Source organism: Canis lupus, chromosome 22, assembly GCF_003254725.2.
Source record: "Canis lupus dingo isolate Sandy chromosome 22, ASM325472v2, whole genome shotgun sequence".
Lineage (NCBI taxonomy): Eukaryota > Metazoa > Chordata > Mammalia > Carnivora > Canidae > Canis > Canis lupus.
In genome coordinates, this window is record NC_064264.1 from 5,503,698 (window position 1) to 5,521,076 (window position 17,379).

General features: G+C 36.8%; 1 protein-coding gene and 1 non-coding gene across 4 annotated transcripts in view; one reads left to right on the forward strand and one right to left on the reverse strand.

The window, feature by feature from the left end:
• COG3 (component of oligomeric golgi complex 3) overlaps positions 1–17,379 on the reverse strand; it is a 67,678-nt gene that overhangs the window by 5,076 nt on the left and 45,223 nt on the right. For all 3 annotated transcript variants that reach the window (XM_025478255.3, XM_049099515.1, XM_035704566.2), the window contains 6 exons: positions 16,524–16,644; positions 13,507–13,595; positions 13,263–13,397; positions 8,108–8,183; positions 3,007–3,134; positions 1,542–1,640 (listed from right to left, as the gene is read on the reverse strand). In XM_025478255.3, coding sequence (XP_025334040.1) covers positions 1,542–1,640; positions 3,007–3,134; positions 8,108–8,183; positions 13,263–13,397; positions 13,507–13,595; positions 16,524–16,644 — 648 coding nt within the window. The remainder of the gene's footprint in view (positions 1–1,541; positions 1,641–3,006; positions 3,135–8,107; positions 8,184–13,262; positions 13,398–13,506; positions 13,596–16,523; positions 16,645–17,379) is intronic.
• On the forward strand, positions 11,642–11,748 carry LOC112678956 (U6 spliceosomal RNA). The gene has a single exon (XR_003148025.1). It is a non-coding gene; the product is annotated as a U6 spliceosomal RNA (small nuclear RNA).

A 17,379-nucleotide genomic window follows, 5' to 3' on the forward strand; every position in this document is an offset into this window, starting at 1 on the left:
CAGAATATGATTACTCCAAATTACTTACTAAAAAAGAATTTTAGGGACGCCTGGGTAGCTCAGCGGTGGAGCGTCTGCCTTTGGCTCAGGGCATAATCCCAGAGTTCTGGAATCAAATCCCACATACGGCTTCCCACCTGCATGGAGCCTGCATCTCCCTCTGCCTATATCTGCCTCTCTGTGTCTCTCATGAATAAATAAAATCTTTAAAAAAAAAAAAAAAAGAATTTTAACTATAATCCTGGAACCACAGACACATCCTGACCCATCTATCCATACAAAGGACTACATAAAGCCATAAAAAAGAATAAAGTTCTAATACATGCTACAACATGGAAGAGCCTTAAAACATTCTGATAAGAGAAAGAAGCCAGTCATAAAAGGCCATGTATTGTATGATTTTGTTTAATGAAATGTCCAGAAGAAGCAAATCCATAGAAACAAAAAAATAAATTATAGAAGATGGAGGAATGGGGAATCTGCTAATGGGTATGAGGTTTCTTCTGGGGGGAAATATGAAAATATTCTGGACTTAGCAGTGATATTACACAACTTAGTGAATATACTAAAAACCCACAGACTGTCCACTCTAAAAGGATGAGTTTTATTGCATGAGTTCTATCTCAATTAAAAAAAAAAAAAAAAAGACCCTATCTCCCCTCCAGCTATACCTTTTCTCTCCCAATGTGGTAAAACTCCCAAAAGACTCACCCACACTCACTGCCTCCAGTCCCTTCCTTCCCCAAGCTCTCCACCAACTCTGACTAGGCCCCCACAACTTACCACTCTCTCCTACACCCTCTAGTCCTTACATATATAAAACTCCTAAGCTATACCAAACTTAAAACTGGAAATAAAATACCCTCCATAGCACCAGCCTACTCCTAATAGATAACACGGACTCAATAAAAACTTGCTGGCTGAACTGAATACATGAATGACAGTAAACACAGGTTGAGCTCTGTATTCAGTTCTTTAAATTTAAGAAGAGAAAAAACAAATACTTCTAACATTGAATCGCTAAAGTTAACTTTTTTTCATGTGAAATGTGGGCCTCTTATCATGCATACTGCAAATAATTCAGCAACCTAAATACCATTATTTGAATCTTTCACAAACAGTTCATGCATGTTAAACACAGCAATTTTCAATAGCAGAAAAGATTAAAAAGCAATTAAAAATTATAGTGTCATCACTAAAAGAGAGCAATTCAAAGTCTGAATTCTTGCTCATCAGAATAAAATAATGTACAATTTTTTTTTTTAAAGATTTTATTTACTTATTCATGAGAGAGAGAAGGGGGGGGGTGCAGAGGGAGAAGCACACTCCATGCAGGTAGCCTGACATGGGACTTGATCCTGGGTCTCCAGGATCATGCCCTGGGCCGAAGGCAGCACTAAACCGCTGAGCCACCCAGGCTGCCCAAGTACAATTTTTTAAATTAAAATAAATACATGATTTCTCAAAGACATTACCTACTCAAGTAAAATAACCAAGAGGGAATAATAAAAGTAATAGGATCTTTAGATGATGGGATTTACCTGTTCCATAGAAGGACAAGCAATGATCTGGACATCTTCAGGGCTAAACTCTTCCTTTAACAAAACATGGAACTTCTGGAAGACTTGCTGAATATTATTCTTAGAAAGAAGAAGAGGCAATGTCATTAAATGAGTCACCAGAAACATATGAGCACATATGAAATACAGATTTTCTTAAACATGAAGCATTAAGAATGTTAAATCTTAGAAGGACAAACAGTGTATATTCTCATTCATTTGGGGAATATAAATAATAGTGAAAGGGAATATAAGGGAAGGGAGAAGAAATGTGTGGGAAATATCAGAAAGGGAGACAGAACATAAAGACTCCTAACTCTGGGAAATGAACTAGGGGTGGTGGAAGGGGAGGAGGGCGGGGGGTGGGGGTGAATGGGTGACGGGCACTGAGGGGGACACTTGATGGGATGAGCACTGGGTGTTATTCTGTATGTTGGTAAATTGAACACCAATAAAAAATTAATTTATTAAAAAAAAAGAATGTTAAATCTTTTCTTTTTTAATTTTCATTTAAATTCCAGTTAGTTAACAGTGTTATATTAGTTTCAGGTATAAAATATAGCAATTTAGCACTTCCATACATTACCCCATGCTCATCACAACCAGTATACTCCTTAATCCCATCACCTATTTCACCCATTTCCCCTACTCATCACCCCTCTGGTAACTATTAGTTTATTCTCATAGTTGAGAGTCTGTTCTTGGTTTGCCTCTCTAAGAATGTTAAATCTTAATATTTGCCAAACAAGTGGAAGAAATGTATCTTTCATTGGATTACCAAAGACATGTAATTTGCACTTAATAATTCACATGCTAGCACAACCCGACTAAGACTTACCAGATAATATTTCCTGGAAAAACTAAACTCTAGTAAGCCTTGTTCCCCCAGAGAATAATAAGAGCCTTCAGCAGCAATTCCTTACACAAAAGATAATAAAGTTCCCAGACACATAAAACATACTTTAAAAATCAACCAATGCCTTCAGTAAAGATGTGAGCTCAACACAGAGCTGGAAGTTATAAGCACTAAATTTGCTCTGACATTTAATCCCTCGGTGACCACTGCAAGTCATTTATTTCCACTACTCACCAGGAAAATGAAGCATAATTCCTGAAATGCTGCTTTCTCAAGTACTGGGCCACATTCAATGATAGGGTCTAGAGACGTACGTACTTATTTACTATTTTGTACTTTAAGGCCAAAATTACCTTGTTGCCAAAGGTAAGACAATAATTTATGACAAAGGATAGTGATTGGGGTGGGGGAGATACAATCAGGCAGTTGCTGGCTTTGTAAGCTTTTCAAGAATTACAGTGATCACCAATCCACTTTACTAGAATAGCATGCCAACACTTTTAAATGCCTTCAGGAAGAGGAAAATGGTAGACAAGGCAAGAAAACTTAAAGAGACTGGCTAACATTCAAATAAAATATCAAAATACTCACCCTAACGGGTTTAAACAAGATGAACTCTGTGTCTTTATTGGATAGGTACAACGACATACTTCTCAAAGTCAGAGGCAGCTTTGCTTTTATTGTCTTGTAGACACTTGTTACAAGGTCACTGACCTTTGCTGAAAAGAATTAACCTCATTAGTGTTACAAACAAAAAGAAACACTTCCGTTTTCATTCAAAGGGGAATAAAGGAAGAGAAAAAATGGCAGAAGAAAGGACTCTATTTCTCCCCAAATTTTCTTTCACTTTTCCTATTGATCAAGTTTAACCACAAGCCCTATAAACTTTCATTATCTACTGTATACAAAATTCTACTCCCAAAGGCTAGGGCAGCAAAAAACTCCAACACCCTTCAGGACACTCACAGGGGCTATATTATGGTGCCTTTGGAATTTAGAGAACAGTGAAGACAAAATAAAAAATGATTTGCAGATACTAGTAAGAATCATTTTATTATGAATGAGCTTTTTCACTCACAGCAAGAGATGCTCTCTTGTCTTGTAAGATCATTCTGAAAACATCCACACATATTTAATGATATCTAAAAATACATCTGTTAGTCTTTTTTTTTTTTTTTTAAAGATTTCATTCAGTTATTTGAGAGAGCATGAGTGAGAGGAGCAGCAGAGGGGGGGAGAGAGAGGGACAAGCAGACTCCACGCTTGAGCACGGGGTTTGAAGCAGGGCTCCATCTCAGGACCTGAGCTGAAACCAAGAATCACTCAACTGACTGAGCCACCCAGGTACCCCCATCTGTTACATTCTTATACTGTATTATTAGAAAAGATACAGAATTCCAGAAAACTGTTAACTGAAATAATTATGTAGCCCAAGTATAGTGTCTGAAAAGAAGTACAATGGAAAAGAGTAGTGACCTTTATGAGGTCATTTAAAAGAGGAAACCACCTAGAAAGCTATGAAGAAAAAGACTGGTTAATAATTTTAAAGATCACTCATAATTAAAGAAATGTATATTAAAATAACTGAGGTATTTTAGGATTGGGAAAAATAACTAAGACTGTGAAGATCCACATTTGGTAAGGGTGTGCAGAAACAACCTTCTCATCCACTGCTCCCGGGAGTGTAAACTGGTTTAGCCTCTCTGGAGGGATATTCAGCAATGTCTAGCAAACTGAAAATGCACATATATTCTGTCACTTAATACTACCACTACTAGAAATGTATCTATGGATATACTCAGAAAATACTAAGATCCATGTGTACAGGGACATTAAAGAATGGATGGGAAAAAGAACTAAAAAATACTTTATCTATTAACAGAATTATTAAAGAAATTATGCTAGAGTGATGCATTCCATGCATCATTAAATAGAATGCATAAAGCTGGATATGCCAGTACAGAAAGAGCTCCAAGACACAGAATAAGTAAAAAAGAAAAAAGGCAGAATTTAAAAAAAAAAGCAAGGCATATGGTATAATTTTATTTGTACAATATTTTTAAAGTCCATATAGGCTAGTACATATGTGGAATGACTGTGGAAAAGAGACTATTAATAGTGGCTACCTTTGAGAGGACTGGTTTGGAGCTGGAAAATAGAATTACTTTTCATCTTATACTTCTTCAAAGCTCAAATTTTATGCCGTATTAAAAACATTTTGTTTTAAGATTTTATTTATTTATCCACAAGAGACAGAGAGAGAGAGAGAGAGAGGCAGAGACACAGGCAGAGGGAGAAGCAGGCTCCATGCAGGGAGCCCAACGTGGGACTCAATCCTGGGTCTCCAGGATTATGCCCTGGGCCGAAGGCAATGCTAAACTGCTGAGCCACCTGGGCTGCCCTAAAAACATTTTTTTTAATTTAGAAGGGCTATGGTAGAGTAGGATAAGAAAGTATCAAGGCTCTCAAGAAGAAAGAACAAACAATCCAGGAATTATTTTTCATAAAATAAATGGAAGTTCCCTTAGGGCACTTAATTCCATGGGCTCTGGTTCTATCCTCACTAACATACTTGAAAAATCCCCAAATCAATTTTCAGAGCTCTTGATAACCAAATGCTGGGTGTGAAGCCTAGTGAACAGAGGAGCCCTCTAAAGGCTCTTCATAAAGGTATATTTCTCAGAGTACATTAACAATTTGGCACCCTAATTTACGACTCAATCTCCTTTGAGTTTATAATCATGAAATGATCCCCAGGAACCTGATCAAGATGGCATGAACCAATCACCTTGGGTTTCTAGGGCCCTAGACAAGTCCCCTAGATTGTTCTCGATGCTCCTACACACTAAAGACCCAAACATCCCTGACATTTCAGCATGGGCTTCTTGTACTACAGATGAAGAAAAAGCAACTCCACAGCTCCATGAGGCTACATGGACCAGAAGATGCAAGAACTAAGTAAACTGAAGTGCCACTGCTCTATTTGCCAAGACCTCGGCCCTCAGAAAGACAGGAAATGGGTTAATGACAAAACAGCAAGCCCCACTGCAATCTGTCCCGTTGTCAGCTGCCCTCCATCTACTCCTGCTTTACTAGTGACTGTGCTAATAATGCCATAGAGTATAATACACCTAACACTGGGGACTCCAGTAGGATGCCATCTGAAAAAATGACAGTCCCTGTTTTGAGTGTGGAAAGAGGATCTTTCCACAGAAGAAAGAAAAGTATATTAATTATGCGTCAAGCCCCTGGGCTTAGCTGTATTAAGTACAGCTATGCCTGTTTGTTGGTTTCTACCTATTTTAAGAAAGACTGATTGCACCCAAGAGTTTCATTTATATAAACATTCAAAAGTAAAATCACCTCCTATTTCTAAATAGCCCTACAAGTGACTGAAATCTTGAGTCAAAGTCCTAATTAATCCAGAGGTGGTCAGAATGCTTTCCTGGTATTGTGCTGAGTTATGGAATGACAAGTCTGCTCCTGACTGTGAAAGGTCAGAACAGGTGGCTACTAGGGGCACCTGGGTGGCTATGTCAGTTAAGCACCTGCTGCCTTTGGCCTCAGGTCAGGATCCTGGAGTTCCGGGGCTCGAGCCCCTACAGGGAGCCTGCTTCTCCTTCTCCCTCTGCTCTTCCCCCCAGGAGTGGGCTCTCTCTCTCTCAAATAAATAAATTAAATTAAGGAGAAAAAAAAAAAAAAAAAAGAACTGGCTACTACTACCACAGCTAACTATGATTATAATTTACACTGTTGGGGCATCTGGGTGGCTCAGTTGGTTAGGCATCCGATTTTTGGCTCAGGTCATGATCTCAGGGTCATGAGATCAAGCCCTGTGTGGGGCTCTGCACAGAGCCTGCTCAAGAGTCTCTCTCTCCCTCTCCCCTCTGCCCTTCCCCACACCCATGCTTGCATGCTCTCTAAAAATTAATTAATTAATTAAGGAAATAAATTTCAAAAAGAATTTCCAGGGCTGCTTGGGTGGTTCAGTCAGTTAAAGTATCTGCCTTCAGCTCAGATCATAATATCAGGGTCCTGGGATTGAGCCAGCATCAGGAACCCTGCTCAACGGGGAGTCTGCTTTTCTCTCTGCCCCTCCCCCTGCTCCTGCCCTCTCCATCTCAAATAAATAAATAAAATGTTTAAAAAAAAAAAGAATTTCCAGTGTTATCAATAAAAGAATATTATTTTGTCTTCTGAGAGAATGTACTACTGCATCAGGTATGATCTCTGTCCTTGGTAAGATGATGAAGATTTCAATCTCACATGTGACACAAAAATTTAAAATAATGAAGACAGTAAAACATTTACTGTCTCCATCACAGGTAAACAAAAGGCCTAAAGCTGTCACAAAGTCTATTTGCAATAAAGCAAATCAATGTAAACCTATCTGACATCATCAAAGTTCATATTACAAATTTTTGAAATAAAATCCTATCTTCCATTCAAATACAACCAGTAATTCTGGACATTTACAAATCCTCCTATGAGAGGAGATGCACAGCTACTCTTTCAGGTTCTCAGTTCTAGTTCAACTTCAAATTAACCTGAGCCATTAATAACAGCCAAAAATTTTAGAATGACCTCAATTCTTTTTCTCAAAAGAAATAAATACCTAACAAAACAATAGATTCTTTCAACATGGAAAACCAATCATATAAAAACCTAACACTAGATTAGGTGCCTCTGGACAATTTTTTATGGATGCTAAACCTGTATTTGGATCTCTCTGTCAGCAAAAAGCTGCCCTACCAATACCAACTTGGATACAGCCTATCCATAATTAAAACACAATTCTTCTACCATAATTTTGCCCTTTTTGGTTTCAAAGGGTCTCTATCATGATATGGGCAAGGGAAGAGCCAGAAATACTTCCAAATCTTCCAAAATTATTAATTCTGGTTTAATGGTAATTTAAAATGCCAAAAATGAACCAAGAGTGACCCACAGAGTTATGACCCTAAATGTCCAAGGTCTAATGCTAAAGGCAGAAAGAAAGAAAGAAAGAAAGAAAGAAAGAAAGAAAGAAAGAAAGAAAGAAAGAAAGAAAGAAAAGAAAAGAAAAGAAAAGAAAAGAAAAGAAAAGAAAAGAAAAGAAAAGAAAAGAAAAGAAAAGAAAAGAAAAGGCAAGGCAAGGCAAGACCCGACCCTCTGGCACAAAAAAATTTACATTTAGGAAAGAGTAAGATTGGGAACATCTCAAGCATATCTGCCAATCAGACAATGATACTGCTTCCAAACTCCCAACTGACACCACAATTTTTATAATGTTTTTCCGAACATTCTAAAAATGTTAACAGAAGATGTAACTTGCACAAAAGGTAAAACAAAATAATGACCCAACATTCTTTAACACTTGAGAACAATAGCATTCCCTCCATAATTTCAGACTACAATTTCATCAAAGCTCTAACACAATGAAAAGCAGGTGTGCAGAATCAAAGTGTTTCCATCTAAGCCACGTTTTATTTTTAACCCTGTGTATTTTTCTTTTAATTCATCTTTCCTCGGACTGCTTTTTGAAATGCAAGTAGTGCTGGCCCATTAAGACCTGTCAGCTCCAAACTGCATCTTGCTTCAACACAAACCACAGTAGAAGTAGGAAACCAACTCCAAGCTGTCAAAGACTATATAAATAAAACTTAATCAACATTCTAAAAAAAGAAATCCCAAATAGTAAAATGTTGACTACCTGGCTGTGCCCAAGGCTGCTGTGAAAGGGTATACTTGGGTCCACCCTGACTGGCCATCGTCTTTAATGCCGAAACCTGGTAGATGAGACAAAAAGAAAAACGTTTCTTCTTATTTCACAGCTTTCCAAGGATACACAACACCATCTGAACCTATTAAAACATGATGACAGTCAAATATGCAATCCTAAAAAAAATGCATAACTCACAATCCTTCCAGCTAATAACATATTTTAGCAAAAGTTCTTTCATGATTTCAGGGCATATGCTGTCTTGCAAAAAAAAGAAAAAAAACCCACCACCAATGTCCTGATTCAGTCTGAAACATTTTAGAGAAAGAAGACAAACTGAGGACCTAGGGAAATAAGAACACGGAACAGGGCTCTTTTTAAGTGGACTATTATTTCAACATTAAATTATTATTGTATGCTGTTAGAAAAATGTCACACCAGCAGGATAAAATCTCCTTTTCATATCTAGAGATTCTTTTCATTATATCACAGACAGAGAGAATGTTATGAAAACAAGATTTTCAAATAGCATCAAAAGACATACTTGACCAATTAGTCTAAGGCAGGCTTGGATGCCTATCTTTTATTCATCTCCCTTTCTATCCTCAGCCATCACTACAGAGAAGGAAACCCAAAAAGTACATCCGGCTGCTTGGACAAGCTTGCTCTTAAGATAGCAAATTGTGGTGGGGCTAAGGTATAGTTGGGGAAGGTGAAGGACAGAAACTGCATAAAACATTTTTTTAAATGGACTGTTAGGTGCCAAAGGTCCAGGCTGTGACCTTGGCCTCACTAGATAATCTCATTAGAAAAATTTGAGAACCAACACTTTTGATTAAAGGTGGCCAGAAAAATATTTAGGCAGAAGTTGGCACAGACAAAATACAATGTTAAGTCAGATCCAAACTTCCACTCCTTATAGACTTTTGCTGCCATGTATATAAAATCACCCCTTTCCTACTGTCTATCCTTCTCTGTATCTTTACTTTTTATAGTGAGATGCAACTTTTAAAAACAAATCATATGTATGATTATAGATTAGACAACGCTAAAAGAAAAACATGTTTGTGTATAGTATATGTTATCTGAAATCTTTTCCAACATAAATATATAAACATATGTCTACATTTCCAAAAATAGGAACACTGTGCTTTGACATCTTTTTTCCCCACTTAACTCTAATTTCTGGACATTGTTCAGTGTCCAACAGTTACATTTTATTAGTAATGGTTGCCTATTATTCCACTGATTGTTCCACAATCTGGCCAATTTCATAATGACATATATGCTATAGGTTTAGGCTTATTTTTATATTATTATGATTATTTTATTTTACATTATTTTTATATTAAAAACCAAGAAAAACTTCTATATCCATCTCTATTTACCACCTAGGTAATATACTTACCTTTAAGTTAAACTGCAAGGAGAATTTACTTCAAAAGTTTTCCCCAATTAGCCCTATCTTTCTCAAAAACCCTATGAAATGAACAAAGCCCCACTGTCTCATGGTAACACTGTAGTACACGTCATAATGTTACATATTTTCTATCCATGATTTCCCATTAGGTTATAAGTCTGTGAGAACAAAAATTAAATTTATAGGTCAAATTCTATTACATGTCTTACAATCAAGAAAAAATTTAAATTTATAGTGTTGCTAGAGGAAACTAATACTTCAGAGGAAATATTAAGAATAAACTTGCAGGGCAGGGCACCTGGGTGGGTCAGCTAGTTAAGCATTCGACTCTTGATTTTCAGCTCAGGTCACATCAGAGTTGTGAAATCGAGTCATGTGTTGGGTTCCACGCTGGTGCATGAAGCCTGCTTGAAGATTCTTTCCTTCTCCATCTGCCCCCCTCTCCCAGAATAAATAAACCTCCAATACTTTAGTAAATTACTTGGAAAAAAATGAATATTGTTAAATACAAGCCTGAGTCTTCAGCATAAGCTAACTGGTCCTAACATGGGGAAACACTTTAGCTTAGTTATCAACTTGAAAGGTACTTCCTTTAAAATGTTTTCATTCAGATTTTTTGCTAAAGCCAAACCTGCACTTCAAATTTGTCATATTTTCCTACAACATTTCTGCAGCATTTAAAGTACCATCACATATATGATCTTCTTTTGGTCTTCATATTAAGCTGGGAAGAGGGATACAGTAGCTCTCTCTCTCTGCTACAGAGATTAGAAAATCAAGGCTTGGAGAATCTACTTTGCCACCTTTTCACTCAGCAGGTGGCCAAAGGGGGGCCAGGGCTGAGCCTTCCTCACTGCTCTTTCTACCCTACCCATGATTAGTCTGACCCCTACTTAAGGGTTTGCTTCAAGCAATGTTCAGTATAATGAAATTCTAAAACAATAAAAAGTATCAATAGTTTTTGAGTTTAACACAAGATATTTGACCCAAATTATTTTCATATGAACTTCTACCCCTAACACTTAAAACAGTATTATATACTCCTTAGGGTTACTCAAATACTTAGAGAAAAGGTTATCTTTCAAGGAGCAGGAAATAGGACAATAGACAATGTATGTTCTTCTAGAATTTATTTTATTTTTCTCAAGAAACCTCATGAACTGTACCGAAAAAAATCAGGAAGGATGTTCACACCAGTCAGATTAAGAGTTTGTAGAAATGACTGTCTTAAGTATACTGAATCACTCTGTAAAACTTTTGTTTCTCAATCTGTGAAATGAAGAGGTTTTACTTACTCTAGGTGCCAGGGATGTAATGAGAATTAATGAAAACAAAGCATCTCAATAGGAGAGTCAAGGAACGAGCTACACAACCAAAAAGGCCAATTTACAGCAGGTAAAAGGGGACCAGAATCACACCCCTAGCTTTCTGCTCAAAAACAAGTCTTCAGACAGCCTAAGAATGTTCCCCTCACTCATAGTTTGTTTTATTATGCAAACCCACATCTATTTAAAAAATCAGCCCGAACTGTTCTCAGCTGAGAACATTTGTTGATGAGGCTTACATCCAAATGGTAAAATACTGAGACCTACAAGCATACACCCAAATTGAAGATGAAATACTGTTCCCTTTCTGTACCAATGAATGCTGCTTCTCTTGCAATCATTTATCAAGGTACAATCATGGGCTGCCTTCTAAGATGCCAACTATAATAAAAGAGGCACAAGATTCTGCACTTGCAGATTTACCTTTAAAGAAAATCATTTTAAAGTTTTAAAATCATTTATTCTATGTCTGCTATTCAGAATACTAGTGACAGCCACCAGATAAAAAGTGAAAAATGTCTGGTCCACAAATTCTAAGAAGCAATGTCTTAAACGATCACATATATCTGTGTGAACTCTAGTGCTTATGCTGCATGCTCTGTGCATGCGTGTGTATCTTTGTCTCTGACTCATTCTACTCCAAAAGGATGGGGGAAGGGACTTGAATGTGGAATAAGATAACGTAAAGGGATGCTCAGTCCTCTCAGCTGTACTATCTGCAAAATATATTGACTGGACTCTGAAGACCAGTGAGGGACCAAGATTGAAAAAAGAAAATGAGTGCTTGCTTCGGCAGCACATATACTAAAATTGGAACGATACAGAGAAGATTAGCATGGCCCCTGCACAAGGATGACATGCAAATTCATGAAGCGTTCCATATTTAAAAAAAGAAAAGAAAAGAAAAAAGAAAATGAGACATCAGTGAATGCTCTGACCCTGGGCAACGCAGACTAAGCACCGAGGATGAGACTGACTTCTCAATGATGTCAAGAGGCAGGGGCCTTTCCCTCTCCAACCCCTCAGTGAGGAATGTACAAAAAGAGATGCGAGAACAGCTATACAGAAGTCTCTGCTATCGATGTGTAACATGTCCACGGAGAACCATTATGAATTCAGACTTGGAATGTATGTTTTCTAGTATACCTCTGATTTTTTAAAACTGTTCATAATGTTCAGAACCTTCCAAAATGTACAATTACAGAGTTATACCAGATTTACCAAACTTATACTACTTAGACAGCTGCATCAGTGAATTTTCACTCTCCTGACTTCCACAGACATTTTCCAGAAAAACCCTTTAATCCTAGATTTCATTATAATCTACTTGCTTATGTCAGAAGATTCATTCTGTTGCTCTGCTATTGCAGAATACTCATCTACAGTATTTCCCAGCAGGATTAATGTGGATGCTCTCCCCAAAATACATAATACAATCTACAGACTGGTTTCCCTTAAGGACAATTTCAGTAAAAACTGTAATGGATGTATCTGTAAATCACAGAGTATCAACATACTTGTGCCATTTTTTAAAAAAATCAAAACCCAGGAAGAAATCTACCACTCTCCTTTTAAATTACGTGGCAAGGGAAAGAATACATACTCCAAATACTTGATATGAATGGACTAAAACCCAGTAAACAAGTGATATATGCCAATGATAAAACAGTTTGACTGCTTTAATATTTCTATATTTGGTTTTTCAGCATTTATTACTATTTTTAAAAACAAATGTCTTCTGTCTTTTGAACAAATATCATAGGCTTCAGGCATATTAGTCTTGATGACCCCAGCAAAAAATTACTAACAATTTGCTTCACGGTCTCCCGGGCATTTCAGAGATACAACTTGTCTTTCCAGTTAAGAATTAGGTAAGTAAATTTGAGAGAAAGGGCTGTCATATTTTTATTCTTTTTATAATGTACTCTAATACAAGTCTGGACAGTAGAGGCTTAATAAATGAAAGTTAATGTCAAGACTTTTTTTTTTTAATTTCAAGACTTTTTAGACATTTTTATGAAGTCCTCAGTAACAGTACTTAAGTATTAAAAAAAAAATAAAAATAAAAAATAAGGTTGAAACAGTAAAGTCAAAATAGCCATGACCTGATTTTTTTTCATTACTGGCATTAGCCAGTTGGATGGATTTTAGCTAGTAGACAATATATGCACTTTTTCTCTTAAAAACTGAAAACTGAAAAAAAAAAAAACAAAACTGAAAACTGTGCAAGCTTATCTAAAAGTCCAAACCAAAAAGCTTCCATTATAGGAAACACAGTGATCTCCTAGATGGAATTGGCTATTTACTGTATCCTGCCAGAGTTTTCACAAGAGGGTAATTCAAAAGGAAATCTAAGGAAGAAGTCAAAATTACTTTACCCAATATGCACCAAGGTCTATACCTTTGTCATGAACTCCTCCAGCTGCTCTACAAACAGCTTGGTCTGTTGCTGAATAAACTGCTCACAGGCCGATTTCAGATGACGGTCTACATCTTTTTTAGAGTCAAGATAATGTTCTCTTATCTCAGGAGTACCCTTAAAAAGAAGATGACAATTTCCTCCTGTTTTTACGTGTCTAGAAATTACCAGACATGTAAAGAATGCCATTTATCTCCCACCACCAATAAAACAGACTCCTTCTCACCTCCAACAAGAACTCTATCAAGGCATTGTTGCTATTCAGCCTAAAAAATCTCGGAACAGTCATAGGGTTCAGGATTTTAAATGCAGCATCTGTGAAACAAAATAACTCATCCAGTGAATATGTACAATTTTAGCAGAAAGGCCAAGTTACTGTTTCAGTGTGTTAACATACACTAGTTTATCTGTTACCACAAAGCAAGAGTCGTCTCAATTCCAATTCACCTCCATGAATGGAAGAGGATGAGATTAATGCCAACCATGGCTCTAGTATCTACACATAGTTTTTTCCTACAAGTCACTTTCACAATGACTATTAATCTCAATTATTCATTTACAGAAAAAAAGAAAAATGATAAATGGTAATTGATGCCTTAAAACTTCCCTGCTTTACTTTTATGCTGCTAAATAGGTTATTTTTTAAAAAATTCATATACTTACCCAGCTTCATTTGTTAAGATCCTAGCTGGCACAGAAATTTATTCATTTGAAGTAGAGTGAATAAACTAATGTGTCAGCCAGAAAGAAAACACCAAAAGGACATATTTACCCCTTAACCTCCAGACTAACTAGAATCTATACAAGGTACTAACTGAGGTCTCATTGATGTTCAAATGCAATAAGATATAATGTTAGTCATGAGAGGTTAGAGGTTTAAAAGTAAAGAGAGCAAGTATTCTTAAGTGATAGAAAAGACCATTTCTTTGCTTTGCCACGCTGGAGAAGCAAAGCATGAAATACTTCCAACTCTGTGGTTTCTACAAGTACACACCACAACAGTACTTACTGCCTTGACCCTAATCTTACTGAAAAAGATCTATCAGATTCAGTATTAAGAGTAAAGCTTTGTTTCTACTGTCTTTTCTACAAGATAACCTCAAAGACTGTCTGAGATTAAATAGAATCAAATCAGCATATGGTAGGATTATATAGGCTTTATAATATTTTAGGGAAAACATACTTTAAACCAGTATTGGCCAAAATTTTAGGGCATTTCATTTTCTCACACTTCAGTGGATCTATACCAGAACTAAGTAAGCAGCAACAAATTATGAATAAGAAAAAAAAAATGAAAGAAAGTAGATCAACCTTACTTTGTTCCATCACTTTAAATAAAGTTAAGGAATATCAGCTCCTGGCACACTTCAAAGCTACTGCAATATTCCCACACCTCACATTGAAAGGACAGAAGGAAATCCACTAGACTGGGAAGGGGGATAAAAGCCTTTGAGAAGAATCAGCTATAAAAAAAAAATTATGCATTTTATAAAGGAAAAAGCCAGGAAATTTGGCTACTGTTTAAAAAAAAAAAAATCACAGGAACGCCTGGGTGGCTTAGTCAGTTGAGTGTCTGACTCTTGATTTCAGATCAGGTTATGATCTCAGGGTGGTTAAGATTGAGATCAAGCCCACATCCAGCTCTTCAGGGAGTCTGCAGTTCCCTCTCCCTCCCTTCTCCTCTTCTGTCTCATCTGCTGTTCTTCCCTCCAAGCTCAAGCACACAAGCACTCTCTCACCCCCACCCACCCCTTTAAATGAATATGAATGAATGAATGAATGAAAGAATAAAAATCTTTTTAAAAATAAAAATCTTAAAAATCACAAAATATACAAGTAACACACAGGCTTACTATTCAAATTCGAACAGAACCAAGAAGTATTCTCTGTGGTGGAAAGGAGAGAACATTAGGAAAAAATAAAAAGTAAAACTGATCTAATATGACTCATGATGAAACCACTTTGGTTCTCAGGTAAGTCAAGCCCACTATTTATAAGCACATCATTAGGGAACAAGCAACCGGCTACCCTTGAAAATGCTATATTTGGAGTTCCTCTGAACAACAGAGTACAGTAAATAATTTGAGTGACTACTTTCTCAATTTCCCCAACACCTAAGAGAGAAGTTCCATTATATAAACAATGACTTAAGGCATTAGAACTTAATTCTCTTAGAAATGGTTAAGACAAAGTCTAGATAAATTTGTAAGTAAGGGAAACTAGGGATATTCATAGTATATCCTTAACTGCTTAAGATCAACATCTTAGAAAATAGCTATTTTGATCTTTAATTTTTCTTTTTAAACATTTTATTTATTTATTCATGAGAGAACAGAGAGGCAGAGACACAGGCAGAGGGAGAAGCAGGTTCTGTGTAGGAAGCCCAATGCAGGACTCGATCCCAGGACTCTAGGATCATGCCCTGGGCCAAAGGCAGATGTTCAACCACTGAGCCAGCCAGGCATCCCACTAGTTCAAGCTTTCAGAAATCACCTCTTGTTAATTCAGTCAGAGGCAAATCACCAGGATGGATGAATCATCTTTCCCAAGATGATTCAGTGTCTATTAACAACTCAAAGGCCCTATCCACATGATTACTTACTTAACAACCAGCTGATTTAATAATACCAAATAGGCTTATTTAAGCACCTAAAGTTTATAAAGCACTTTAACATACATTTTCATGCTTAATGATCTCAATAATCTGGTGATGTTATCATGACAAGTTGATTCTGCTAATTTCACCTGGGATAGGAAAGCTAATATACCCATCCAAGATCACACAAGAACCAGGAAATCATGGGCCAGGAACAGAACCCAAATCTTTTCAGACTCTTAGATAAGTACTCTCCCATTTTACCCAGCTGGCTTCCTGAATTTTCATGAACTGACAAACTCTACTCAATGTTTAAAATCACCCCAATTAGCTGACACTGTTAAGTAGCTGTTACACTGATTTTTCATTTTTTTAACTGGTTATGGTAATATGTGGCAGAGTCTAAGAGAAGTAATGCTATATCACAAAGTGAGATGCTCAGATACAGTTCCCTTCATAAAGAAAATATAACAAGTCAGATGTAATTAGGATGTTGACAGCTCAGCTTAATATGAACAAGCAACATGCTTAGCAAGCGCAGCATGCAAAAAAAATTGCAGATGAACATAAAATAAACCTATAACCTTTGCTGACACATTTGGACAGGTCAAACACACCCAACTGTGCCAGCTAGGACAATGAAGTACCTCTAGTTTTCTTGAGGTCCAGGGAAATTTCCTTAATGGTGAATTCAGTATGAAATGGAGCAATTTGTTCACGAAGAATCAAAAGGTGCTTAATTAAGAAAAGTTGTCCATCAATCTGAGTCTAAATTGTAAGACAGAAAAATGGATATTATCACAGATTAAATAAAAACATATAAAACACATGGTGTTGTTACTAATCAACATTAATCTACCTAGGTTTATGGCCCTTATCCTATCTACCAATACTCCTTTGTTGTACAATGAACTTTCCCCATATTACCCAGGTTTGAATTTTCTGGAAAAATCTTGCTGCAAACTTACTATCACTCACTCTATTTCATCAATCCAAGAAAGTAAATCAGACAAAGGTTACAAAATAACACGTTTAGAAAAAGAAATCAAATCTATTTTAACTTAGTTCAGAAACAAAAGAGATGAAGTGACCTAACCATGGCAGGGAGCAGGAAGTAAAGGTCAAAACAGGAGCGTGACTCTGACCTCTCATGGCTTTCTAGTTTCTCTTCAAGTAACAGGGCTCTCACTATTTGATCAAGGTGGTTTCAATATCCAGAATATCAGAAATATTCACATTTACACAAAAGGAGCTTCCAAATATAAAAATGATTTGGGATTACCATTTTTGGATTATCCTGTCATGAACAGAGCACTGACACTGTACACCCCGAGAGTCACTACACTTGCATCCACCCTGTCGGGACCCACCTATGAGTCTCCCTGCTCAGCAAGGAGTCTGCTTCTCCCTCTTCCTCTCCCTCTGCTGCTCCCCCTGCTTGTGCTTTTCTCTCATTCTTGGTTTCTCTCTCTCAAAAAAAATAAATAAATAATTTTTAAAAAA